The following is a 27,186-nucleotide window of genomic DNA, read 5'->3' on the forward strand; positions in this document are numbered from 1 at the left end:
AACATGTAATAATTAATTGTGAAAATATACAGTAAGTAGAGAGAAGCTAAAACAAGAAATTAAGAAATATGATATACAGACATTGAAACTTAACAAAATATTAGTTAAACATAACATAACTAACCAGTTATATATATTTTTAAAGGAAACCGGATTATTTAAAATCTTTTTCATTAAAGGGAGATACTCTAGTCCACACTCCAGAACAGCAGGTGGCGATAATACATCTTAAAGTTAGACGTCACCCGCCAGCAAAACAAGAACGAAGAAGAAGAAAACGTCTCGGACGGGGCGAAAATGGCGGAGTATCTGGCATCCATCTTCGGTACAGAAAAAGACAAGTACGTTTTATTTGATATTTGTATATGTCGACAGTTTCAATGCAACTTTAACGTAAAGTTTGTTTGAAGCAGAATTGGTATTTATCACTTGGACCTTAGTTAGACCCTGCATTCTTTCTAAAATTCCTGTAGGAGGTATAGTTAGCCAGAGTAAGCTAACAGGCAGCTACCGCATTGAATGAAACTCATGTAGTTTCAAAGTTAAGCTAATGTAGGCTTTTAGTTTTGGCAAATTCTTATAGAACTAATATGATTTTATATTTTTTCCACCCGCTTTCATTGTATATCGATTCCTAAATTAAGGCCTTTGCAATGTTAGTCTAAAACCCGGGTTATTCCTTAGCTAGCTAGGCTAATTAGCTAGCTAGCTTGCTAGATGGTTGAGTTGTTCTGCTTTTCCAAAAAGGAACAGTAAATATTAAATGCTGCCTTCACTTCTTTCATTCATGCTGTTCTTTTCTTTTATTGAGTTGAAAAATATTTATTGTGGTTCATGGTCACAGTTCATTCAAAGTCGTCCATGTTAAGAGACACTGTTTAGCCACTTAGCATGTCTAGGTATTTATATAACAGTGGGAAAAGAAAGCAGTATCTTGTCTTTCAAAACACAAATGTCAGTTGCAGGCAATTATATATAACCTTCTTTATGGTGTTTTTATTTGTTTACAACTATAAGTATAATTCATTTCAATTTATACGTCGTTATGTTTTTATTTTGTTTTTTTTTTTTTTTACTATTTTCTATATAATATATTAAAGTATTATGTGAATGTGTCTAATATGCAGTTTAGTTATGATAAATGTTTCTTTTTATCATGGAGTATTTATTAATGATGGAGGTGGGTGGTTCTTATCAACTGAAATCTAAAATATTGTTCCTTCATTCATGAATAATAGGAACAGACTTTAGCACATAACACTCACTGAACAAGTTTTATATGCCGCTCACCTTTTAGCTACACATGTATCGCATACATTAGACAGTAAATTATGTGCCGAGCCTGAGTTAGCTACTAACAAGAGGGAAGTAGAGAAAGGAGACAGATAAAGTTTCTTTGTTCAATTAATTATCTAAAAATATTTTCATATTGCTTGTGTGTTTTTTTAGATTATGTTTTGTACACTACAAGAAATGGAAATATAAATGAGCCATTTTTATATTCATAATAAGTGAATTTTTTCATGAATTGAGGAGGCAACCTAGACATTTTTAACCTGACAACAGCCAGATGCATGTCTCGCTCCGCCCAGCTCCACTCACAGACATCTGGGAACCCGCTCATTGAAAGTGATTTCCCCAACCGAATTTATGGTCTGTCCAATCAGGACGCAGGGCGGGTGTGTCCTGGAGTGGAGAAGCGACCGTGAGATTCCAACAACAATGGCGGCTCGCATTGAGGAAGCAAGCGTTAGCATTGATGCTGCTATTTCTTCTGTGTTGTCCAATCTATCTGATATTGTTTAATTAAAAGAACATCAGAGAACGGCTTTGAAGGCTTTTGTTGGTGGAAACGATGTTTTCGGCCTTCTCCCGACCGGATTTGGCAAGAGCTTGATCTACCAAATGGCTCCTCCTCTCACAGCGTCACGGGTTAGCTTCGGTGTGAGTGGTTGAAATAGCACGTCAATAAAGATGACAGACAAGTGGCTTATCCAATCATATGCAAGGAGTTTTGATAAGGCCCAGCCTTCAGTAAAGGCAATTCCTATGGCGGAGTGAGACATGCATCTGGCTGTAGTCAGGTTAAGACATTTTACCAATGGAACCAGATAATTTACATTTAAATTAAGAAAAAATTAGTTCATTATCTTATTTGTAGTAAATATTATCTAATTATCTTATTTTAAGAGTAAAAATACTAATTCCATTGGCAAACCATCTTATTTGCATACTCAAATTCAGGGAAACTACACTTAAGTTAACAGTTTTTAACTTATTTGCACATCGTTTTTACAGTCTAATGTATCACACTGACAGCCATGGATTACTTTCAGATCCCGGGTGAAAGTTTTCCTTGCAGCAAAAAATTTAGGCTACGATAAACCAAAAATACATGTGCAGAGGGAATGGAAGGAAGATGTTTTATGTTCCAGAGATTAACATGTTTGGGTGTGAAGGTGAAGCTGATTAGCAAGGCAGAGGAAGACCTAACAATAAGTATCAGGGCGGCGGTATCATGTTGTAGGTCTTTAGCTGCAGTAGATAACAGTGAGTTTTACATCTCAAGATGTTAGCCTTGAAGTTTTAAGCTTGCTTACAAAATTGTGTAAGGTTCATAACTTTAAAACTGAATTGGTTTTAAAGCTTTAAAAGCTTCTGGAAACAATAAAGCTCAGATTGGGGCAAAACCTTCTCTTTTTTGGTGTATGTATGAAATTCCACTTTTAACTGTAAACATTTTTTCCATTTACTTATTACCTTACACTTATAGTTTTTTATTCTGCTCTATGCATTTTCAGTGTTCTTTTTTAATTGATCCATTCCTTTACTCTTGGTTGTGATGTTTAATATAACCTGTTAATCATATTAAATGTAGAAAGGGATCATAAATGCTCCACTTCCGCATTGCAGTGCTATCAGAGCTGTTACATTTAGATAATGACACAATATTAGCAAATGCTTTTAACTTGAATCCCTTGATTGTTGTTGGGATCAAAATAAAAGATCAAACATGATTGGATGGGAACATAGCAGACCTTAACAGATTTGTTTACATGAGCAATGACTATATTTCTGTATATTACAGCTGAATACTTTAGTAAAGTCTTTCTTAATGGGGTTAAACTCTCTTTCAGGGTAAATTGTTCCTTTTATTTCAAAATCGGAGCCTGCAGACATGGAGACCGTTGCTCAAGATTGCACAACAAACCAACCTTCAGCCAGGTGAGTTTTATAACCCTACAAATTATTATTTATTCAACAACTTTCTGGGCTGTAATAAAAACATTGTGAACCTTTCGGCTCCGACAATCACTTCCATACATACCAGACGTGTGGTGTCGGGTTATGGCTCCATTTGACTTGAGTTCTAGTGAAGTTCATATCTTTCAGACTTTTTTGGGGGGGTTGGGGGTATTTTATCCATCCAGATTTAAAGGTTGTTTAATTATAAAACATGATTATTTAACCAGTTTCACCAGATATTTATTTATTTTTTATTTTCTTGCAGACCATCTTGATCCAGAACATCTACCGCAACCCTCAGAACAGCGCTCAGACTGCAGACGCCTCTCGCTGTAAGCCAAACAGGTTTTTCCTCAATTCTTCTGAGGTTCTTCCTTATTCCTGTTAGCTGGCTTTAGCCCCTAACCAAAAACTCAGTCCTCATTCAGCTAAATTAGACATGTATCTGGCAGGAAAACTTTGCGTGACTCACAGCGATATGATATAAAAGAAAACAGCACTTCCAAGTAGTGCTGATTAGTGTACTTAGAAGCAGGAGGTGGGGCTGTCTGTAGTAAACATGAGGAGCTTAGTTAAGAGGTGTCAGGCCTCATACAGGTAGGTGTGTTAATTTTTAATATTTAAATGAAAAATCTACCAAAAAATGCAAAAATCAACATTAAGGTGAGTAGAAATAGTCAACAATAGCATTTAAAAATGTGTTTAAAGCTTAAAGGATACATTATACGTTCGATTCCCTCCTATTTATTTTTTAGGCACTCATTTGAGTCGTAAACGAGGAGGAAATGCTTATTTTTTTGCCTTAAATCCTTATTATTATACCTCATCATATCCCCTTTTGGCTCCATTGTTAAGACCCTTCAAGACGCCTCATTGTCCTCCCGTCTTTTTAATGCAAATGTATCCTTCACACCCCAAAACCGTACAGGGTACGGATTCGCTAGCTCCACCAGGGCTAGCCATTTTGTATTTTTCTAGTCATTAAACATTTTTCCTGCCTATGCTGCATTCGTTATTGTTATAAGACCCTTCTTTAACCTGTCGCAAACATTAGAAGATAAACAGTGCTGAAGAACGCACTAGTAAACGGATAGCTCAATGCTAATGTTATTGGACCCCAATAAGGGCTTAATATCAACGCTCAAATTGAAAAAAGTGGTTTTCCATTTCATCTTTATCGTGAGTTTAACTCAGAAAAGTGCCAGTTGTTCTCATACATCGAAGGTATAGATCCATCAATAAGCTAAAGAAGACCAGAGGTTAAATAACTTCAAGGAGATGCAATTTTAGCCATTTAGTTTGCACGTCTCCAACTATTAGCTGTGACAGGTTAACATCTCATCCTTTAAGTCACCGTGAAGCAGCTCTATGAGATCAAGATCTGGACTTTTATTTATATATTTTGGCAAAGTGAAAATTCTCCGTCTCTGTTTTACATTTCACTTATGTATACAGACAGTACAAAGTTTCCTAGAAATATAAAATGTCAAATTAATAGTTAGATCTATGAGGGAGGGCAGGCCAGGTCCCTGTGTAGCAAAGCATCCACAGATGATGACACTTCTGCCTCCATGCTTCAAGGTTTATATCAGGTTTATTTCATTTAATACTTAAAAACATCCCAGGCATCCCAGGCAGGTTAGGCTTTTCCTTCTGGTTGTTTACCTGTATTTTTATGTTTAAAATGTTAAGATAATCAAGGCAGATTTAAGACGACTAAAGTATCAACTTAAGCAAAAAAAACAAAATAAGATCGTCCTTTTAGATACAGCTTAATGTCTGAACCACTTAGCCGTCACTCGAAGCAGTTTTAGCAAAACATACCTAATAACATTCTTTTCCCTCCCCAGCTTCGTATTTGGTTGGATTTTTATCACAGAAGCTTATGTTTTGTATTTCAGACCATTTCCCTCTTGAACATTTACCTTCATAACCTTCAAAACTGCCCAGTCCGCTGATGGTTTACACTGTAAGTTCTATCTTTATCCACAGGACCCTCCAGCACCGACTGCACTCAATTCATTTTATTATACCTCCCCAAACCAAACTGCTACAGCGTACTGAGAGAAAAAAAACTACAGTTAGAGTTAGCTACACTGGCCTCATGCTGTTTTGCATGTCCTCTGGGCCTGTTTGTCATTCATTAGAGCCAACTTACAAATTTGGTCAGTGTGTCTTTGTCATGACACAGTTGTGCAAATAGTTCAGCTAAAAGAAAAAAAAAGGGTCAGAGTTTGGCTAAAGTCATTTTAAAGCTAAGCACCACAAACAAGCTGAAAATGGGAGGGATAAACGTTGTTTTGACTCTGCTTCTGAGAGAGTTAGATTCATTAAAGTATGTGAACATTCCTACAGTGTTTTTGAAAAGTGTTCACACCCCCTGAGCTTTTAAACCGTTGATTGATCATTGCAACCACAAACTTTAGTCTCAGAGGTTTGGGATGCATTTATGTGATTGTGGTTGTAATGAAAAGTGGGGAAAAAAGGTCCAGGGGGTCTGATTGCTTGTTCAAGGCGCAGTATGTTTACCATTTGAAGACTCCTAACAGTTCTGTCCATCCAGCTCGTCCTTTACTGTCTGTTGTTGACGTTCTGCAGGTGCGGTGAGCGATGTGGAAATGCAGGAACATTACGACGAGTTCTTTGAGGTGAGCGACCGTTGGTGCTCGTTTCTCTCTGCTGACTCAGATGTTGCACCGTGTGACGTCACTGACCCTGTTATCTGCCTTTTGTACGATGTTGCAGCATTAAAAGAAAGCAAAAAAGAGCGGCCAAAACGTCTCCTTTTTGCTGATTGGTGGTTAATTTAATGGGTTCTGGAGCCAGAATTGTGCAATACCTTTTATTTTCCTAGTAATGGAAATTTTTGGTATATGGTGACTCTAAGCTTTAAGACTTTTTGTTTGATTTTCAGATATATATGAATATGGGCAGATTGTTGTCTGATTTTTGATAAGCAATACTTTGTTGTATTAAAATATGAGCTAAATGTTGGTTGTTTTTTTTTTGTGTGTAGGAGGTGTTCACGGAGATGGAGGAGAAGTATGGAGAGGTGGAGGAGATGAATGTCTGTGATAACCTAGGTGATCATCTGGTTGGAAATGTCTATGTGAAGGTGAGTGAAATACAGCTAAATGCAAACATACAGATAAATTTTGCTAAGGTTATTTATTATATGCTAATGTTTCCTGCTTTAGGTCAGGTAGGACAACCAAACGGATCTCTTAATGCCAAAAGTCAGAATAATTAGAGGAAAAAGTTAAGGGTGCTTCATTTATCGGTACTTTACACACAACTGAGAAATATTTAGTGACCTAATAATGAAATCTTTCTGTCAGCCAGATACATTCTCTGATTTATCAGGAAAAGTTTAGCTTTGAGGGTTTTTTGTTTTGTTTTTAATGGGTTTGACTTTTCCTTCCATCTCTACGGTGTGTAGTTTCGTCGTGAGGAGGATGCAGAGAAAGCCGTCATGGACCTGAATAACCGCTGGTTCAACGCTCAGCCCATCCACGCAGAGCTCTCTCCAGTTACCGACTTTAGAGAAGCCTGCTGCCGCCAGTATGAGATGGGGTGAGTCCACAAAAATCATCATACAATGCGCACATTTTTTTTTTTATTAGAAAAAAAAACCCACATCAGTTTGCACTGCAAAAAAAGACCTTAAATCTGTATTTACCCTCAATTTGAGCTGCTAATTTACATAATCTCTCAATGGAAAGAGTATATTTGCCCTTAAATGGCATGATTAGATGTTTTGCACTTAAAATAGGACAACCGAGATTTGTTATTGTTATTTAAAAGAAAATATTTCTCTGTTAACATTATCTTATCTGCTAAAATTCACAGAAAATCCACTTTTTATATTTCAGTTTTTGCAGTGCGGTTAGGATTTATTTCATTTTTAACTTATAACTGATCCCTTTTAACATATGTCACAGATGAGTATAGGCCGTTATGAAAATCTGGTGGTTAGATAACCTTGAGCATAAAAACAATCCTGGTATCACGCTATTATTAAAGCAATAAAATGAATTCTTTTAAAATGACTGAATTTAAACTGGAAAAAAGGGGGGGAAATGAAATTCTTGCAGAAGTTTGAGCTCATCAGCTAATTTTGTGTATGGTGTGTTTCCCTATGCGCCACAGCTGTTCTATAAATTATTAAAATGTAAATTTTTATTTTACTGACGTTTCCATTTAGCTTATCTACAAAGATAAGGGGGGGGGAAATAAGATAATAAAGCAATTCTAATAACCTAACAGGGTTTCCGTGCCATAACCCAGCTTGCTATCTGTGCTAGCTGCAAAAACTAAAATATGACTAATGTAATAGGATAGATGTAATTTACTTACCCTGCAATGCATATCAGCATGGTACTTATGGAGGCATGGTAAGATAATTAGTTTAGACATTAATGGTTATTTTAGGAAATAAAGGAATGAGGTGAAAAGTTAAAAGACAAAAAATCCACCATTATTAGACATACAGGGACATTTTAGCATCTTCTTAGATGAAAAGACAATAATGACTTCAAAGGTAGACCTTTTACTGATGACGTTTTCCATCAGGATTTAAAAAGGCTGAAGAGCCTTGAACACAAATATGCTGCTCTCCCCACTTTGTTTAGTGGTCGAGGTTCACAAAATCCAGGTCAATAGGTTTTTCTATGCAGAGTGCAAAGACTCTCTGTGGAATCATTTTTAAGTTCTCAGTGTTATCCTACCTTTGAGGAAGTCGCAGCTCGCTGTGTGGAAATTAATCAGAAATCTGAGCTAATGAGGGCAAACCAGAAAAAACACACATACGCTTTCAAAAATTACTACCTGCGCTTGTTTCTGTTTACCTGGTGTTCCCTTCTGTTACCCAGTGTTCTTTTCCATTACTTCAAGTTTGTTTTCGTATAAGTTTAAAAACCAAATTCCTCTCTGTGCTTATGTTTGGTTCATACTGCATCATAAAATGATCATAAAAGTAATTAGCTTGTGCTTTAGGTCTCTTTTAAATTGGTAAATATGCCTCTTGGCGGTTTAGAATATTCCTTTAGCCAAAGATAATTTGAGGATATATTCAGCTGTTCCCTCAAAATAAAATCCTTTTTTAGGGGTAAACAATGAACTTAGATGGTATGTTCTGTGGATGTCTCACGAGTTTTGCAAACGGGACTGAAAGGCTTCATAAAAAAGCATAACAGAATAAAATCACCTGATATTGACCAGTGCCCATTTTGAATAGTTAGATATTACTAGATTTGGTGTAAATTATAGTCTTATTATAAATAAATTATAAGGCAGACTATAATCAAATGCAGATTAATTGGTTAAACGACACTAGGCTGGGTGTTTTTGTGTGTTTATGTTTTATAGAGGAGAAATGCATCTTTACAAAATAATCTACTGAGAATGGAACTATTAATACCTGTTAAATGTTCTGTTTTTATTAGAAACACTATGTTTCCTTTTCTAAGATAATCGGGGGGCTAATAAAGTCAAAGGTTACATACTTATTCACTTACTTATTAAAATTTATACTGCAGTTGATTAAAATCGGTCTTTTCTGCATTTCTTCAAAGTGGGCCCAGAATAAAGCCTTGAGGAACCCCACATGTATCGGCTTTGTTGAACGCAGCACTGAAATAATTCCAACAGTTCCAGTGGCTCTAATTAGGGCTGAAACTATTAACTGGATTGGAGTTTAGAGAGTCTAAAACACAACAAAAGAAGTTTTAAAAACATATGTAAACATTTTGCATTTAAGATTAAAAAAATAATAAATTTTGTCTAATATTCTCTATCCAGAACTCCTCCGTTGGAAAAGTTTTAGCTTCACTTGGTTTAATTCAGTAAAAAAAAAAAAATCTTCTTTAAGAAACAGTCCGATTATTAATCAAAAAAATAATCAATAGATGAATCGATTAGCAAAATAATCATTAGTTGCAGCGTTCAGTTGTTTTAGATGAAATCTATGAACAAAATGAGCCAGATAGTTGCACAGGGCTGTGGAAAGGGTTAAATAGTTTTTGGACCACTGCTTGTAGCGTTTGGCCTTCACTGTCTGGACCGGACCTTAGAGAACAATGTTGTTACTCATTATAAATCTGCTCTTTGTTTTCATTTCTAAGGCCATAAATCTTTAATGCTCTGATAGCCTTTAACCTAGAACAAGCCTCTATGAATCGACATGTACTTACCTCTGTCAGCATGCAGGAACAAGTGTTTATTACCAGCTTTGATTAGACAGTGTGAGGATATTAATCAGCAAGCTACAGAACCCACTTTTTATTTGTTTCCTATGTTTTTTTTACTAAATACAAAGCTATGAGGATATAAGAGAAACAAAGCAAACATATTCCTTTTTTTTTCCATGAGCAAAAATGGAAACGAAAGGAAAAAAAACTCTTATAGTATTTTTCACCTTTTCAAACATCTTAAAGAAAAACCTGCTGTCTTATTAATGAATATAACCTCAATCCTGACCAGACAAATTGCCAAAATACCATTTTATCCAATATCTCTTCTATAAACTCATTTGTCTTCATCTTGATTTTTTTTCCTCATATAATTTTAGTGGGGAAAGTAGGCGATCTGGTATGTGTAGAAAAAAGGGGTTTTTGTGTTGGTTTACACTTTGACAAAGCTTCACTGTTTTCTGCTTATCTGAGGTTGAATTACTTGTTGGCCTGCATTGCTGCTTTTAAATCTGAGAAGCACTGAAACCTTGCATGACTTTACCAGAGTATATAGAGATCTGACGAGGCAGAAGACGATCCATTCAGCTCTGAGAGCATGCAAAGAGTCATAAAGTTTCCCTTTTGAAGGAGTAAAACTGTCCCAGCTGCAGTGTGTTTGTGTAAATGATCACATTTTATTCAGAACCAAGATAAGCTTTGTGTCCTTCTGTGTTTTTCCGTTTGATTCTGGCTTGTTTGTCTGCAAGTCGCTGCAGGAGATAAAACTTGAGGCTTTTTCTGTTGGCATGTGTAACTAGGAGGGAGCGTTTTATGGTAGAGCTCCATCTGAAACCAGACCAGGAATTTAAACCCTTTCATGTCCCTGACTTTCCCACAGGGAATGCACCAGAGGAGGCTTCTGCAACTTCATGCATCTGAAACCCATATCACGGGAACTTCGTAGGGAGCTCTACGGTCGCCGCAGGAAAAAGTAATGAACCCTCAGAGGAGAGAAATGTTGTAGGGAGAGTGTTTAAAGGTTTTAAATGAGCTGTTTGTTCTCCAACAGGCACCGCTCTCGTTCCCGCTCCCGAGAACGACGCTCCCGCTCCAAGGATCGACGACGGGACCGCGAGAAGCGGAAGTCGAGGGACCGGGAGCGTTCTGGGAGGTTCTGAAAGAAGCCGGCACTGATGCATTGAATCCCTCCTTCCTACCCTCAGCAGTGATGATGTTTTAATTTTTTTCCCCCCTTTTTTCTTTTGGTAAATTGTTGAAATTGTTATTTTCTTTTATTCGCTTTTTTTAAAAAGACAAGCTTGTGTCGCTTTCTCAATAAAACAGATTTGTAACTGCACCGCCAGAATATGATGACATGGAACTTTTTCTTTATACATAAAGTCTGAAAAAGTGATGCCATTTTTTATGCATAATGTCCCGTATAAAGGTAACACTGCAGATTCCTGTTTCGCATCTGAAACTGAGTCTTTGTTCTTAGAAGTCATTCAAACCAGATCAAATGAAATAATCTGTGTGTGATCTGCTGTAATCCAGGATATAGATGCTGGAATTAAATCAACTGTCCTGCCACTAAAAGTCAGGACACCACTTGCTCTTTAAATGTTGCGGTCACTAGCGAGGCTAACCATAACTAGAAAAATAAATATTATTGTGGGTTAAGTCATAATGAGAGCTTGGGGGCTGCTTCATGTTAGTCTGTCACAGTTATGACCAGGTGTCCTTTAGAATATCAACAACCACAGCTGGTTTAAGCAGCTTTTCAGGTGTGGATAGTAGAAACAAATAGAGCAGGGGAAAACATTGTTTTATCCTTTATTCCCAGTTTATTTCCTTTCCTTTCTCTCACCTCCATGTCTTTCATATTTTTTTATTTGACTCTTCCTTCTGTGATTTATTTTCTTCTTCATTTCTGTGCCTTTCCTCCTTACCTTCCTCATGTCCTATCTCTTGTTCCTAGTGTCTCTATGGAGTAAATTTTGCTCCATTTTTATTGCAAGCAAAGAACACGATTTGTGGGGAAATTGCAAAAGCAGCTAATTTTGTCCAAAAAAATTTTTTTTTTTCAAAATATATTTTTTCTAATTTTTTTTTTTTTTTTTTTTTTTTTTCAAAAAGAAAATATTCAGATTAATCTGAAGGAATTTCATTCTTTTTTAAAATGCTTTTTGTAGATCACATTTGCTTCACTTCTGGGGACAGGCTTTTCGTATGAAATGAGACTTGTTCCTTTCTTGGATAAACTCATTTTGTATGAACAGAGTGCATACAGCTTTTTGATGAGGATGACATTGTAGCTGAAATAAATGTTAAGATGTATCAGTGCAAGGAGGGAAAAAAACTTTTAAACAAAAATGTGCAGAACAATGAATGTTAGTGCATTGTAATAATATATTGGTCAATGTGTGCATCAAGATGGAGCATCTGTAACGGGTCTAAAGTGAAGAGGATGTGATCTGTGAAAAGCAATTTGTAACTTAGTCTAAAGAAACCAAAATTATAAAATTATTAAGAACACTTTTGAAAATATTAAACCTAAAAACATTTTAAAAAATTGACAAATACATTTTGAAAAAAAATAATTGGAAATCATTTGAGAAAATTGTGAAGTTACTTCCAAAAGCCATTTTTAAAAGAATATGTATGTCAAATTTTAATTTATGGATTGCATTATTAAAATTTAATGTTACACATTTCCATTTATAAAACTTGATTTTTGCTTGCATAAAAAAGTATACCTCCTGAGCTCAGGTTTTCTCCATTTTTTTATTGCATTTTCTTTGCTTACCTGCCTGTGTCCCACATCCTTTCCCTTCATTCCCTCTGGATCCCTTTTCTTCACTATTAGGCTTCTTTCTTCTATCTATTGTTGAAATGTTGCCATCACCAGAGAGCAGGGTGTTACAGGACCAAAGCCTGCCCAAAAATAAATATTTGCTATTAATTACAGCTTTTGAAATGGAGCTAAAGGAAATATTCAGCTAAAATAGTTCAGTGAAGAACAAACCTTTAATTACAGACCTGGTAGGTTTTGGAAATGGACATATTTTATACTTTTGGTTAAAACCTCCCCACAATATTACCTGTTTATTTAATTAAAAGCAGTAACAATGTCAGCCACAAGTGTACACAACCTGACCATCAAGGAAAATAGATTGTTTTAAAAGTTATTCAGGAAGTTAAAGATCACAGAATGAATTTGTGATAAAAAAATTTTTTTTTTTTAAAAAGCCAGACAAAAAGCACCTTAATAGGGACTACCAACTGTCATGTGACATAAATGTCTTACCTGGGATGCTGGACAACCTTTTAACTTCTCTTTAATGTCAATTACTGAGGCAGGGTGTCTGAATCACTTGAGGGAGGTGTTGTAGAGATATGGGGGGATTTACCATTATGCAAAACTAGGCAGTTGCCTAGGGCCCCAAGTTCCAGGGGGCCCCATAAAACTCTGTTTACATGTATGGTTAATACAACTATTCCTTTTTTGTGCACATTAATTATGTTTTTGATAAAAATCCTTTGGCTAAAATGCCATCAGTACGCTGATAAATAGAGAGGAAAAAGGGACAAGAAGAGAGGGACAAAACCTAAAACAGATAATGGATGTCTATTCTATTAACATTTCTCTCAGAATAGGTCTGTTTTATGTTTTGTCTTCTTATTTCAGAAGGGCCCCCTGCCTGTCTTTGCCTAGGGCCCCAAATTTCCTAAATCCGCCCCTGGTAGCGATTGATGACCACAGGCAGGAATGATTTCCTGTGACGCATCTGGGTAAAAGAACAGACGTTCCCATACCGGGAGTCGAACCCGGGCCGCCTGGGTGAAAACCAGGAATCCTAACCGCTAGACCATATGGGAAGTGCAATCATCGTACACTGTCTTCAATAAGAATCGATCAGAATTCCGACGTTTTTCCTCATAATTCTGGTTTCAATGTCTCTATTCTTCATTTTTTTCTCAGAATTCTGACTTTTTTCTCGCATTTCTGACTTAATTTACGAATTTTGGATCTTGATGTAGATGGGCACCACGAAGGAAGGGATGTAGGAGCACACAGCTTCACTGAGAAAGATTTGTAACATATTGGTGGAAAATGACAGAATTAGGCACCTTTTTACGTGCCAAAGTGGTCCCCGGTGATGCTATTTCATTAATAGAAGGGTAGGAGGTGATTAAAACAAGAGAGCTAGATTATTCTCTAAAACAGAAATGACTGCGGCTTGATGCTAACATGTTTGTTAGCTGGCAGCATTCAGTCTGAATTCTGAAATTAAAGTCAGAATTCTGACTTTTTTTAAAATATTATACTGAAATAAAATGTAAAAATCAGTTAAGTCTTTTTTTTTATTCAGTGGCCCTTATCCTCTTCCGTATTATATCCTTAACTGTGGAGAAGGACAAAACCTGTAAAGTAAATCCAAATTTACATCATCTTTTTATTTTTGTCAACTCAACATTCTGATAGCAAAGGTAAAGCTCGTGAGAAGCCATCAAGATGTCACACTCAACCACGTACAAACGATGCGTGTTTGGTAAGTGAAAGGTAAACAGGTGTTGCGGGGAAAAAAGCCACCCTGTTTTTCCCAAACCCCGTATCGGAGAAATCTCCTCGTTGACTGGTCGGCGCCGTCCAAACAGACGCCCACGCGACAGCCAATCAGATCGCGGCTTTACTCGCGTCCTCTCCGTTTTTCACACGTGCGCAATCCGTTCCTAAACCGCTGTACCTCCCGGAAGCTCCTCATTCCGCTGCTTGGGGTCCTGAGCTCACATCTCGTCCTGAAGCAAATTTTTTATTCTCCTCCAGAACTGTTTCTGGCTGCCTTTAATCCTCCAGGTGAGTGAAAGCGGAGGGATACAGAGAATTAAGACTGGGGAGGATGGAAGAGACGTGGTTTGTGGGCATTGGCTCTGTGGGAAGGGGCTCTGAAGGACGGTGAGATGATGCAATATCCCTGCATAGTGCAGGCTTTCTGCTTGGGATGCTATCAGTTCAATTAACTATCAACTATCATTTAATGATTCGTTCAGTTTGTTAATCTTTTAAGCTTAAAATATAATTTTATTTCAGAAAAAAAGGTATATAAACCAAAAAAAAAGTTCTTTTGATTTTTTTGTTCAATTCACATTTTTTGTTATTCCTATATTTTAATTGCGTATTAATTGATTATGCTCTCCAGGAAATTCAGATGTATATGCTCATGAATATTTCTCTTCATTTTGATATATATATATATATATGTGTGTTTTGTTTTTAAGGCAGCATTCCTGATGTCTAGATTAGGGGTGGGTATTGGCAAAGAAGTCACGATTCGATTCGAATCACGATTCACATGCCACGATGCGATTCTATCACGATGCATCACGATACTTGAAATATTGCGATGCATTGGGATATTTTCACTGAACACTGTAAGAAAAAGATACACCCCTTACCAGTGGCTGACTGGCTGGGTGTGATCTGGATAGTGTCTTCAATTGATACATAACTGAAAGCAACTGAATTCATACATAGCTGTATTTATTTAAATTACTTGTGGAGGTGTTGCCATGAAAACAAATACTGGACAGAAATATTACTATTACTGGCATGGACACACTAACAAAAAGATCTTAGGATTCATCAAACTTAAAATAACAAAATGAGGATAATCAGTCCGGACATGCTTATGACACAAAGCAGCAGGCGTCAACACATCCGCAGCGACATCTGCTGGACTGGAAGTTGCATTCCACTTGGTTTGATTGATGTGCGCCAACCATTAATGTATTTTATTTGTTCATTTTTTTTTTTTTTTATAATCGATTCTTGCCTTCAAGAATCGATTCAGTAGATCACAAAAATTAGAATCACGATGCATCGATTTGACGATTATTTTGCACACCCTTAGTCTAGATATAAACTATTCTTCTTTATGTGTGCTCCAACAGCTGAATTTCATTAATTCATATTAAAGAAAATAATCATACTTAAAAAAATTTAAGAAAATGACAAAAGGCTGTTTAAATCTTTAAAAATAAGGAAAACTTTTCCCTTCAAAATATGTATTTCTGAGCCAGATTTATTTTTATTTTTTTTAAGTAACTTAATGTCCAAATTAATTCATTTATATTTCACCAGTCAGCTTCTGGTTAAGTTCTCGGGCTTTCACAAGGCAATTGTTTAAAAGTTGCAACATCAAACTGTCTTTTTAACATTTGCCAGAGTGACCTTAGTTGACTCTTAATTGTGAAGCAGCATTGCCCCTCCCCCACTTGTTGCTGCAAGCTTCCGATCAGATGGACGGAGACATGGTTTTCACCCATGTCTAAAAAGGATATACTGGTGTAAAGAAATATTGCTGCTCCTGATTAAAAAATGCACAGTCATGGTGATTAAAAAAAACACCTAAAGAAGCTCCACCCATTATGAAAAAAAAACTGTTTTACAAAGATAAATAGATTTAGATTATACGTCATCCATCAAAAACAGAATAGTAAAAAAAAAATCTTATGATTGCATCCTTTATTCATCATTTTTACCTTTTTTAAAATGAAGTTCCAGTTTCTAATCTTTAAAAGTACAATAAATGGGATAAATTCTTTTAATATGGCTGCAATAAATAATTAGATAGAGCTTGTTACTGTACAGAGAGAAAGAACAACTATCATTTTATTAAGTTAAACAAAAACGTTTAAAAATATAAACATTTTGACCTTTTTAATTGAAAGTAAAAAGTTTTTTTTAATTAAATAATGTAAAATGTAACCATCTTTCTTCACCTTACCTAACACACGAATCAGAAGATCCGGCCAAAGGTGATTTTTCAATATTAATCAGATTAAATCCCGTCTGGTGAGGGATTTCTTATTAGATTGGGTTTAATGTGGTGATCCTTTGTTGGGGGGTGAATGGGTCTCTCTGTGGGTAATCCTGGCTCTGTTCCCTCACCCCGCTCCCGGTCACAGAGGTGGGGGGGGGGGTCGAGTTACCTTGTTGAACCCTGTCAAGCCAACCACACGCTGCTCGCCACATTTACACCAGCAGTTGTAGATCTTGTCACTTTAATTAGCAGCAGCGAGCGTGAAAATGGAGTCGGCACATGTGTGCTTTGGGGGGGGGGGGGGGGGGTTAAATGCATCAGAAAAAAGTGGATGGAAAAAAGGTTTATGTTTGTCCTTTTTCCTGGTTGTTTAAACCCTCGGGGGCCCTCGGCCATGACGTCTGGCCTCTGATGTTTGTCCTGTGTTAGAGACGGCTCATCTGCTGCTGTTTTAGCTGGGGGTCCTAGGCAGCCGTATCCATGTGGGCCCCTGATGAATCTTTGCTCTGTTGGTTTGACGACGAGCCCTTCTTTGAAAAAAAAAGAACATACGTATCTTCTATGTATGTGTGAGGTAGATATGAAACATTGGAAATATCAGCATTTAGCTGATAACCAGTGATCAGCGGTGTAGCTTTAATGACGACTCGTCTCCAGGTTAAGGTTTATTTGGAAATATGGAATAATTCCTTGGATTATTTCTTTTTTTTTTCTTGTTAATAACTAACAACTCTTCCCTTTTGTTCTGTGTAACAGCTGATGCAATATTAGCTGGCGCCAGATCAGCCAGCCTTCCCTCTTCTTTCTTAGTCTCGGTTCTGTTTTCAAGTGTAGATCAAAGCAGACGGCTACTGGTACCAACTTTCGTGACGCTTTTAGAGGATGTGTGAAGGTGTTTATAGTGTCAAAGGGGCCAAAGCAGGATCCTGCTTGTTTTTCTCTGCTGATATGACTCAGCATTAGGATGAGGAAGTTGTGTAATGTTTGTATTCGGAGGTATGGACACATTAATGGCATTTATATTCAAATTCCTGTTATTTGATGTCGATACGCTTTTAAAAAGCTAAATTAAAACACCAGAAAATTGTTATTTTTTTTTTTTGTTTTTTTTTTTATCCCATTCCTACTTATATGTTCTATTCAAGCCATTGAGTCCCAAAGATTTGAAACTTTTTGCTCTGGATGCCTTTTTTTGACACAACAAAACTCCATAGAGGTTTTATTTTCCTTTATCTGTTTATATAAAGCGTTGAACCGTTACATAATCCTGCTTCCTGTTTTTGTTCAGCCTAAGCCATGCCGTCTCTTCCCTCGCCCAAGGAGGCCTCCGTCAAAGTGTGCCCTCACTCCACCAAGCTGCACGCCCACACCAACGGCGGCGGCGGCAAGCTCCGCGACGGCTCCTGCCCGGTCAACGGGAGCACGCCGGAGGACCTCGACGACTCCAGCAGGACCATTCAGATTAAAACGAAAAACCCGGCTGTGGACAGGAAGTGGATCCGGCCAGACCTCCCAAGCCGCTGCACATGGAGTCTGGAGGCCTCTAAGTCCGACTCCCCCCACGCACACGTTTCAAAGTGAGAGCCGCTCTTCTTTTACTTGAACTTTACGCCAGTGGTGACTCGCTCTGAGGCAAGCCGGCACATGAGCCCAAATCAGAAAAGGTTGTTGATTTTTCCATTTTGCTTCCCCCTCCATCAGGGCCGCCTCTCCTACAATCCTTCCCAACATTCTACACAGGATTGGCGACACTCCTATGGTGCGACTCAACAAGATTCCCAAAGCCTTTGGCATCAAAGGCGAAATACGTGAGTTATTTCCCACACAAGCCAAGACACATCAGCTGAACAGGTGAAACCTGTCGCTTTGGGATACAGTGAGGAGTGTGTAGACGTGGGAGGGTGTGTTTGATGTATAGTTCTTTAAAGGACAAAAGATGATCTAGGTTTGATTGAATGTTTTTTATTTAGTGGCCAAGTGTGAGTTCTTCAACGCCGGAGGCAGTGTGAAGGACAGGATCAGTCTGCGGATGATAGAAGATGCAGAGAAAGCCGGAGACCTCAAGCCTGGGGATACGATAATAGAGCCCACCTCAGGAAACACGGGTAATTTCAATGCATGTGCTGCCAGGAAACGCTTTTGTGTAGCTATGACTGGAATGTAGAATGGTTTAGAAAAGCGGTGCTGTAAAAACTCCTCACATGTCCTCAGGTATTGGATTGGCTCTGGCTGCTGCTGTTAAAGGGTACCGTTGCATCATCGTCATGCCTGAGAAAATGAGCATGGAGAAGGTGAGTTCTGTTGGGCCGGGTCAGGTACCTGCAGGTTGAAGTTTTGTAAACCAAAGATTGCAATTATTATTATTATTATATATATTTTTTTTGTTATGACCTCTTCACAGATTGGAAAACTAGTTATTTTGGAATGTTTTCCCACCCAGTTCTTGATTGTTTAGAAAAAATACGGGAAAAAAATGTACATTTGATCTTGTGTTTTACCAGAAGTTGTACGTTCCAAAAAAAAGTTAAAAAACAATCCACTGGATTTGTTTTCCAGGTTTGAAGACGTTTCGTGTCCCATCTAGGGAACTTTCTCAGTTCAAAATGTCTGGATTAGCGTTAAGTTCCAAGCTTTATAAAGTAGCCCAACTAAGCCTTATTATGGCTTAGAAAAAAAATCAAATTGAAGTGAAAAAACAGTAATGGGGAGTGCTTGAGGTCGTTGTTGGCCTGCAATACCCCCCAATACTGGCCCATGCCTTTGAAAAGGGATTCTTTAGGGTCATTGTTGGCCTGGCGGACCAGGCGGGATGTTTTGGTCCCCTGCATTACGATGAGGGTTGAAGTTTGTCCTAGAAGTTGTGATTCCTTTCACCTTCATGTCTTCTTTCATCCTTATGTTTCTATTTATAATCCTTTTTTTGTTACCAATTTCTTTTTTGCATGATTCCTTTCCAGTTTTTACCCTTCCTCTCCTTTCCTGTTTTTGTATTTTCTTGCTTTCTTTCTCTCCTTTTCCATACTTCATTCACTCCCTTACCTCGTTGCTTTTTGTCCTTCTGTTTCCTTGAACTTTGCCATTTTGTACACACAGAGTGTATACAAAACAAAATTTCGTTCAGTACAGCTCTCAAAACATTTCCATTTCTTAAAGTGCAGCAGTGATAAAATATAAACATGGGGATCAGATTTAAACATAACACTGAAAACTTTATAATCATATCTCAAATATTTGGTGCTTTTTTTTTTAACATTCCGCGGTCTAATGGTGGAGGGGAAGAAGCTTGTTGTCTGGATTCCTTTCCCGTCCTCTTTATCCTCGTGTTTCAATCTGTTGCAAATAGAAGCCGTTTTAATCAATGCATCAATTCACACTGACTCTGTGGCACCGCATGATTGAGAGCCCTTCTGAAAGATGGGGATTTTTTAACAGTTGATGGAGCAAAATGTTTTAATTTCCAAAAAACAGGTAGAGTCCGACAGTAAAAGTGAAGCAGATCATTTCAAAATGAGGAGACACTCGGCTACAATGTAAACATAACCTCAGTAACGGTGACACGAGGTCACAAATAAGTTGGTCAAAGTGTCTCAGCAGTTATTTGACACCAGAAGCTCAGTCTGAAAGTGGAAAAATCCCCCAAATGTTGTATGACACCACCTGAAGGTTATAAGGATCTGATGGCTTCTGCTGCTGTCAGCCTTCCTTCCTTCCTTCCTTCCTTCCTTCCTTCCTTCCTTCCTTCCTTCCTTCCTTCCTTCCTTCCTTCCTTCCTTCCTTCCTTCCTTCCTTCCTTCCTTCCTTCCTTCCTTCCTTCCTTCCTTCCTTCCTTCCTGCGAGTCTTTCCTTTTTTACCAGGATGACGGCTCTGTTCGAAAACCTAGGACGCATCCTTAGAAGACCGGATTCGAAGGCCGATTACGTCATAGCGTGGCGCCGAGGTCTGGTCGGATTCCAAGAGTCCTTGTTATGCGGCCTTAAAATGCGTCCTTCTTTTTGCCCGATTTGAAGGACGGGTCTGATGTATCCTCGGTATTCTTGGATATCCCAGGATTCATTGCCAGACCAAGCAAGCTGTGATCAGAGTAAAGGTTACTTGGCGCCGAACAGTGGTGAAAATTGGAAGTTCAGTTTAACATAATACAAGTCATTTAATAGTTCCGTCTGAGATTAATGAAAAATAGTTGTTTTAATGGTTATTGAGTCAGATATGTGGCGGTAATGTTTGGTTTATCTAAAGGTTTTAATCTGTTACTGTGTAAATGGGTTTGGCTGGAATTTAAGGACAGATTCTAATATATTTGCAGGGTGGGGACTATAAATCTGATAGGATTTTTATCTTTTTATTGCTGTTTTGCACAATATGCTTAACTACGTATTTTTTGTTGTTGAATATTAGAGATTTTGCAGATATATTTTTTATAAATACATTGTTTAGATTTACTTATATCTTTCTACCCCTTTTATAGAATAGAAAATCCCTTTATTGTCCCACAATGGGGAAATTTACAGCAGCAGAAAGATTATTGAAAATGGTCACACAAATGTGGACCTTAAAAAAATGTATAAGAATAACATAATAGGGAAGAGTTAAAATATAAACAATAAAATACTGTAAAGTGTTTTAACAATATAAAACTGGAGAATAAATAACCAATATGCAGCTATGGACATTTTTACAGTAATGGATATTCGAAAATAGCAGCAACATCAGAGATGTGCAGAATGACAGCAGCAGGTTATTTAACTGACTAAGGTTATTATCATTACATTTGATTTGATTTGTTCCTGCTCCCGGCTGTTGGAACATTTATTCCATTCTGGATTCTTGTGAGTGTAGTCTTTGTTCACTTCACAATAAAAAAGAAATAAATAAACAGTTTTGAAAACTTCTGTATTCATTCTTTTCCTGCTTTGTGTGTCAACGTTTACGGTTGCTAAGCAACAGAGCATACGGTGGTAAAACCCGTCGAAGGGTAGACTTGGTCGAATTCACAGCCTAAACTCTTCCGGTCTCCTTATTTTCAAGGACTTCGAAGGATCCAGTCTAGGTAGACCGCGTCCTTGGAGGACCCGTCCTAGGTTTTCGAACAGAGCCAATGAGTCTGTAAAGTCTTGAAGTGTTGGCCCCCTTTAGCTTTGTGTTGCCTGTTTGCAGACAGCTGGTCTTTTTTTTTTCTCTAGTTGTAATTTACCAGTTACCCACTAGATGGCGAACAAAGCATACAGTTGTGATTGAAGATCATTGAGAAGCAATATTACCTGTACCGTTTGTAAACTTTAGATCCAGCAAAGGGAAACAAAAGGCTGACTCTTACAAGGTGGATGTACCAACATATGTTCTTCATTATATACCCCCACCCCTTTCTGTTCAGGTGGATGTCCTCAGAGCTCTTGGAGCCGAAATCGTCCGAACTCCCACCAGCGCTCGTTTCGATTCTCCTGAGTCTCACGTAGGCGTGGCCTGGCGCCTGAAGAACGAGATCCCAGACTCTCACATTCTGGACCAGTACCGCAACCCGAGCAATCCCCTGGCCCACTACGACACCACGGCCGAGGAGATCCTGGAGCAGTGCGATGGTGCAGTCAAACGCTTTTTTAGTGGAAGTCATGTTCTTCTAACATTTTTGATGAGGTAATTTCACTGTTTGCTTCTCTGTCCAAACAGGTAAAGTGGACATGCTGGTGGCAGGAGCAGGAACAGGAGGAACGATTACAGGCATCGCTCGTAAACTAAAGGAGAGATGCCCAAACATCAAAGTAAGCTAAATTCTACTAAACAGTGGGGATAAGAAATGCCTGGAAAAGTGTGGATTCATTTCTCCAAATTCTCTTTTCCTTCCAGTATGGTTGTCTGGATATGTAGAAAGAACAAAATGTTTTTATGGAAGTGTATTTCCAGATGTTATTCTCTGTCTGAACTCTTATTCTACACTTTCTTCCTTGTTTACTTCCCTCTATTTTCTTCTTGTTGCTTCCATAATTTCTGACTGACATCTCCTTCCATATTTCCTCGTTTTCTTTTGTTCGTCAGTTTTCTTACTTTTTGAGGTGTTTGTATCATGATAACTTTTTTTTTTACTTCCTTCCTCCCTCCTGTGTCTCCTCTCTCCCTTCCTTCCTTCCTCCCTCCGGTGTTTCCTTTTTTCCTTCCTTCCTCCCTTCTTTGTTTCCTCTCTCCCTTCCTTCCTCCCGCCTGTGTTTCCTTTTTTCCTTCCTTCCTCCCTTCTTTGTTTCCTCTCTCCCTTCCTTCCTCCCTCCTGTTTCCTTTTTTCCTTCCTTCTTTGTTTCCTTCCCTCTAGAAAAGCTCCTATTCCATGACTAATGTCTCTCTGTAATAATGTGGACAGATTATCGGCGTCGACCCAGAAGGATCCATCCTGGCCGAGCCTGAGGAAATCAATAAGACTGATAAGGGCCCGTACGAGGTGGAGGGGATCGGGTACGACTTCATCCCCACCGTGCTTGACAGATCTGTGAGTTGCAGCCACTTTTTTCCTCTTTTTTTTTACTAAAAGAAAAAGCACATTCTTCACAACATTGTTTTTTTTTCCAGGTGGTTGATACCTGGTACAAGTCTAACGACGAGGAGTCCTTCAACATGGCTCGGATGCTCATCAGAGATGAGGGCCTGCTCTGCGGTAAATTTGCATTTCAAGTTAAAGCAAAGAATTTAATTGAGTTGACAAGCTAATGTTTTCGTTCTTCTTTTTTTTTGTCCACTAGGAGGCAGCTCTGGGACCGCCATGGCTGCTGCTGTGAAGTTTGCCAAAGAGCTGAAGGAGGGCCAGCGCTGCGTGGTCATCCTGCCGGACTCCATCCGCAACTACATGTGAGGAAGCATCATATTATTTCTTTAGAAAAACCTTAGATGTGGTTTCACCGCCTCAACCTTTAACTTCTCTCCTGCAGGTCAAAGTTCTTGAGCGACAAATGGATGGTCCACAAAGGCTTCCTTAGAGAGGAGGACATCATGGTGAAGAAGCCCTGGTATGTGTTTAAAAACGCTTTTTATCAAAGAGTTGAATCACACAGCAACTAGAAGCATCACTTCTCCTGTTCTGTTAGGTGGTGGAATCTGAAGGTGCAGAGCTTGAACCTGTCGGCCCCTCTCACCGTCCTGCCCACAGTTACCTGCCAGCAGAGCATCAAGATCCTGAAGGAGATGAGCTTCGACCAGGCGCCTGTAGTGGACGAAGCAGGGTGAGAGGAGACATTTGCTCCACCTGTTATAGTCGGGAATCAATAGAGAAGCAAAATTACCATTGATGGCTGTTCCTTTTTTTTTTTTCTGTAGGGTAATCCTTGGGATGGTGACACTAGGAAACATGCTGTCATCAATTCTGGCAGGGAAGATCAAGCTGTCTGATCCCGTCAGCAAAGTGCTCTACAAACAGTTCAAACAGGTGCGCTAATCAGCTAGTTGGTGATTGAAGAGAGGAATTTTAAACGCCATATGTTTACATTTCTGAATCGTTAAGACTAAGCTAGATGTATAGCATCCTGAGATGTCTGACATGCTTTCATTCTCCAACCTCAAACATTAAGATTGTTTTTCCTGCAGCATAATTACTCTTATCACCAGTGTTAACACACAGACCCACACATACTCGTTCTGCCATTCTAGTGAGGACCATGTGTTGACTTCCGTTGGTTTTCAGTTATTTTTAACCCTTTCTATGCCCTAGCCCCAAAACTAACCATAAACCTAACCATTGCCTCTGCATACCTCACCCTAACCCATTGACGCCTAAGCCCCAAACCTAACCATTAGCAAAATAGCATGTGAGGTTCAGCAAAATGTCCTCACTTTGCAACAACTGGTCCTCAATTTGATGGTGAAATTGGAAAAATGATCCTCACTCTGAGGGCTAGATGGGTACACACACACATTAAGACAACAATGGGGGATTATTTAATCTCATGACTAGAGCATCTTCATACAATATCTGATACATGAACCTGTAAATTATCCTCTTTAATGTTGCTCGGGAAATGTATTTTTATTAGAAAGGCACTCTGAGAACACCGACCCAGCAGCAAATTGAGCCTTAAATGGTGACTTACACCTATAGCTAAAACTGATACATGGTCTGAAGCATTACCAAATTTTAATGAATTATTCCTTGACCTGATGCACACCTCTAGTAAAGATGTCATTAAAATCTATTCATGACTTTTCAAGTAATCCTGCTAATAGAAAAAAAAACATGACAGAAAATATAACCTAATTGGGGTTGGGCTGGGGGGGGCATTGTTATAATTTCTTAAAGTCTTCAGGTTTAAGGTTTATGCTCTAATAATTGTGTTAAACATAAGAACTCTTCCCTATTTCTTTAAGTCTATAAATGACCATAAAAATTGTGTTAAAACTCGCATTCATAGCAGCTAAAATATCTGTTTTATTTTTGCATTTACTATAAAAAAAGAGCTTTATTTTTGTGTTTACTCTGAAATAATCTGTTTCTCTGTTTTTTTTACTGTTTTTGTTTACAGATTCGCCTGAATGATAATTTGGGGAACTTGTCTCACATCCTGGAAACGGATCATTTTGCCTTGGTGGTGCATGAACAGATCCAATGTAAGTTTAAAGAAACCTTAGATATGCTAATCTTATTGCTCAGACCGGTGACTCCAGCTGACCTCTAATGAACCTGCCAGTCTTTCAAATCAACATTTTTTTTCAAGGGTTAAACTCTGCGGGTCGGCCTCTTTTTGATCAAAGGGAGGAAACCAAGTTTGGAGAACCTTGACCTTAGGAATCCGTGGTAATATTAGTGTTTTCCTCCCTCAGACCTGACCAATGGCTCAACCGAACTAAAGCAGATGGTTTTCGGCGTGGTGACGGCCGTCGACCTGCTCAACTTCGTCACCTGCCGGGAAAAGCGAGAACGCTCCGTGTCGGAGTCCACTGACGAGCTGTGATCAGCCGTGTTGCACAAAAATAAAAGGGTAAATACTGATGAGTTCAGCGGACTTGTTCTAAAATTGGCAATAGAAAAAAACAGCTTTGAAGTGTTCGATTGTGGTTTTTTTCCTATTTTGAGTTTAAGAGAAATATTCTTTTAGGTTCTGATTTAATGTTTTTAATAAGGAAATCTAAATAATTGAGCTTTTGTGGAGTTTTAGTTTTTCCTGCAAGCTATTTTTTATCATTGTTTATACTTAAAGCTTTTTCTTAAGTTTTTTTTTTTTATTTCTGAACGGCTTATTTCTTTTCTGTAACGTCTCATCAGAGGCTGTTTGAGTTGTGCTTTAACTGTTTGATTGTAAAACTGTGGTGTTTCTGCACGAAGCAGAAAAAAAAAATGGCCACATCTGAGAAATGGACTGTACATAGGCATACATTGTGAGTTTACTGTATCTTTTTCTTGTCTGCCAGGCAACTGTAAGAAATCTTGACTATTTAATCTTAGACTTGTCTTGGAGGAAATATTTTGTATCGCATTGCTTTTCTTCAATGAATGTATGAAAAAGAATAAAGGTTAAGCAAAGTGAAACCAGACAACTGTGGTGAAGATGCTAAAAGCTGACTGGTGGGATCTTAAAGCTCCTGTCTTGCCTTTTTTCTTTTACATTTTTTTTTTATGGTAGAACTGCTTATTTTATTTTGAGGAATATATAGAAAATAGTTCACCATTATGCCAATTTTGTAAAGCTGGGTGGAATACAATAGAAAATCAAAATGAGGAAATTATGGTGTTACAGCAACAAAAGATTTTAGCAAAAGTGGTCACACAATGTGGACTTTATAAAGTGTATAGAAATAACAGAATAAGTGACAGACTTGCAAAAACAAATAAAATACTGTACTGTACAGTGCTTTTACAATATAAATACTGTATATCTTGAGAATATATCAATACATTTTTACAGTAGTGCATAAGGGAAAATAGCAACACCAGAGATGTGCATAATGCGAGCAGCATCTTATTTAAATGTCTAAGACAGAAACCGCAAAAAAAAGCATGAATGTAACAACGTATTGTTGTTGGGAACAGTGGTGGTTATAGAGTTTTACAGCTGCAGGGAGGAAGGATCTGTGATAATGCTCCCTGGTGCATTTAGGGTGCAGCAGTCTGTCACTGAAGGAGCTCTCCAGTTCTGAAACGGTTTCATGCATGCGGTGGTAGACATTAATCAACAGAGATGTTGGCTGAATTCAAATTCATGGGCTGCGTCTTCCAATGACGCAGTCTACCTGGACTGGATCTTTCGAAGTCTGTGAAAATAAGGAGACTGGAACAGTTTTGGCTGTGAATTCAAACAGGTCTACCCTTCCACGGCTTTTACCACCATATGCTCTTTTCGCTTAGCAACAGTTTAGCAAAACTGTATTTTATTTATTTTCTATTGTAAAGTGAACAAAGACCACACTCATGAGAATACAGAGTGGAATAAAGGTGACAACCACTGGGAGCATGAACAAATAAAAGCAAATTTAATGATATAAAAGGGGTAGAAAGATATAAGTAAATCTAAACAATGTAAAAATATATCTGCAAAATAGATTATTTTCAACAACAAAAACTATTTAGTTAAGCAAATTGTTAAAAATTGAAACAAAAAAAAACCTGATTTATAGTCCCCACACTGCAAATATGTCAGAATCTGTCCTTAAACTACAGCCAAACCCATTGTAACAGATAAAAACCTTTAGATAAATCAAATATTACCACATATCTGACTCAATATAACCATTAAAAATCTATTTTCATATATTTCAGCTGGAACTATTCGCATACTTGTATTATATTAAACTGAACTTCCAATATTCAACACTGTTGGGCGCCAAGTTCCTTTTTCTTCTGGTCACGGAGCAATGAATCATGGGATTACCAAGGCTACATAGGATACATCAAACCCATCCAAAAAGAAAGACCATTAGTAGGCCACATAATGAGGAGTCTTGGAATCCGACCAGACGGTGCCACGCAATGTCGTAATCG

General features: G+C 38.0%; 2 protein-coding genes and 1 non-coding gene across 5 annotated transcripts; 2 read left to right on the top strand and 1 right to left on the bottom strand.

The window, feature by feature from the left end:
* The first annotated feature begins 205 nt into the window (after positions 1–205).
* LOC119791188 (splicing factor U2AF 35 kDa subunit) lies at positions 206–10,782 on the top strand. 2 transcript variants are annotated; one of them, XM_038297141.1, is made up of 8 exons: positions 206–341; positions 3,138–3,225; positions 3,512–3,578; positions 5,845–5,894; positions 6,263–6,361; positions 6,686–6,819; positions 10,315–10,407; positions 10,486–10,782. In XM_038297141.1, exons 1-8 carry the CDS (start codon positions 298–300, stop codon positions 10,592–10,594), a joined length of 684 nt encoding a protein of 227 aa, XP_038153069.1. In that variant the 5' UTR covers positions 206–297; the 3' UTR covers positions 10,595–10,782. The 2 variants fall into 2 exon arrangements, with proteins under 2 accessions (XP_038153069.1, XP_038153070.1); XM_038297142.1 differs by lacking the exon at positions 206–341 and adding an exon at positions 5,148–5,215 and having other exon boundaries at positions 3,153–3,225.
* Positions 10,783–13,223: 2,441 nt separating this feature from the next.
* trnae-uuc lies at positions 13,224–13,295 on the bottom strand. Its single transcript has one exon. It is a non-coding gene; the product is annotated as a tRNA-Glu (tRNA).
* An 823-nt stretch (positions 13,296–14,118) lies between these two features.
* LOC119791185 (cystathionine beta-synthase-like protein) lies at positions 14,119–25,742 on the top strand. 2 transcript variants are annotated; one of them, XM_038297135.1, is made up of 15 exons: positions 14,119–14,274; positions 17,529–17,817; positions 17,942–18,048; positions 18,211–18,345; positions 18,452–18,531; positions 21,613–21,817; positions 21,906–21,997; positions 22,588–22,713; positions 22,794–22,878; positions 22,964–23,069; positions 23,150–23,227; positions 23,306–23,440; positions 23,535–23,643; positions 24,734–24,818; positions 25,032–25,742. In XM_038297135.1, exons 2-15 carry the CDS (start codon positions 17,537–17,539, stop codon positions 25,160–25,162), a joined length of 1,755 nt encoding a protein of 584 aa, XP_038153063.1. In that variant the 5' UTR covers positions 14,119–14,274; positions 17,529–17,536; the 3' UTR covers positions 25,163–25,742. The 2 variants fall into 2 exon arrangements, with proteins under 2 accessions (XP_038153063.1, XP_038153064.1); XM_038297136.1 differs by having other exon boundaries at positions 14,128–14,274; positions 17,535–17,817.
* Positions 25,743–27,186: the final 1,444 nt, after the last annotated feature.

This window comes from Cyprinodon tularosa, unplaced genomic scaffold (assembly GCF_016077235.1).
Source record: "Cyprinodon tularosa strain WSP-4 unplaced genomic scaffold, ASM1607723v1 ctg383, whole genome shotgun sequence".
NCBI lineage: Eukaryota > Metazoa > Chordata > Actinopteri > Cyprinodontiformes > Cyprinodontidae > Cyprinodon > Cyprinodon tularosa.

Excerpts from the sequence above, each read along its gene's own strand:
- LOC119791185 (XM_038297135.1), top strand. The coding sequence starts at position 17,537 with ATGCCGTCTCTTCCCTCGCCCAAGGAGGCCTCCGTCAAAGTGTGCCCT. Across the intron at positions 21,998-22,587 it reads AGAGATGCCCAAACATCAAA|ATTATCGGCGTCGACCCAGA; the intron begins GTAAGCTAAATT and ends TAATGTGGACAG. Across the intron at positions 23,070-23,149 it reads GACTCCATCCGCAACTACAT|GTCAAAGTTCTTGAGCGACA; the intron begins GTGAGGAAGCAT and ends TCTCTCCTGCAG.
- LOC119791188 (XM_038297141.1), top strand. The coding sequence starts at position 298 with ATGGCGGAGTATCTGGCATCCATCTTCGGTACAGAAAAAGACAA. Across the intron at positions 3,226-3,511 it reads ACAAACCAACCTTCAGCCAG|ACCATCTTGATCCAGAACAT; the intron begins GTGAGTTTTATA and ends ATTTTCTTGCAG. Across the intron at positions 3,579-5,844 it reads GACTGCAGACGCCTCTCGCT|GTGCGGTGAGCGATGTGGAA; the intron begins GTAAGCCAAACA and ends GACGTTCTGCAG.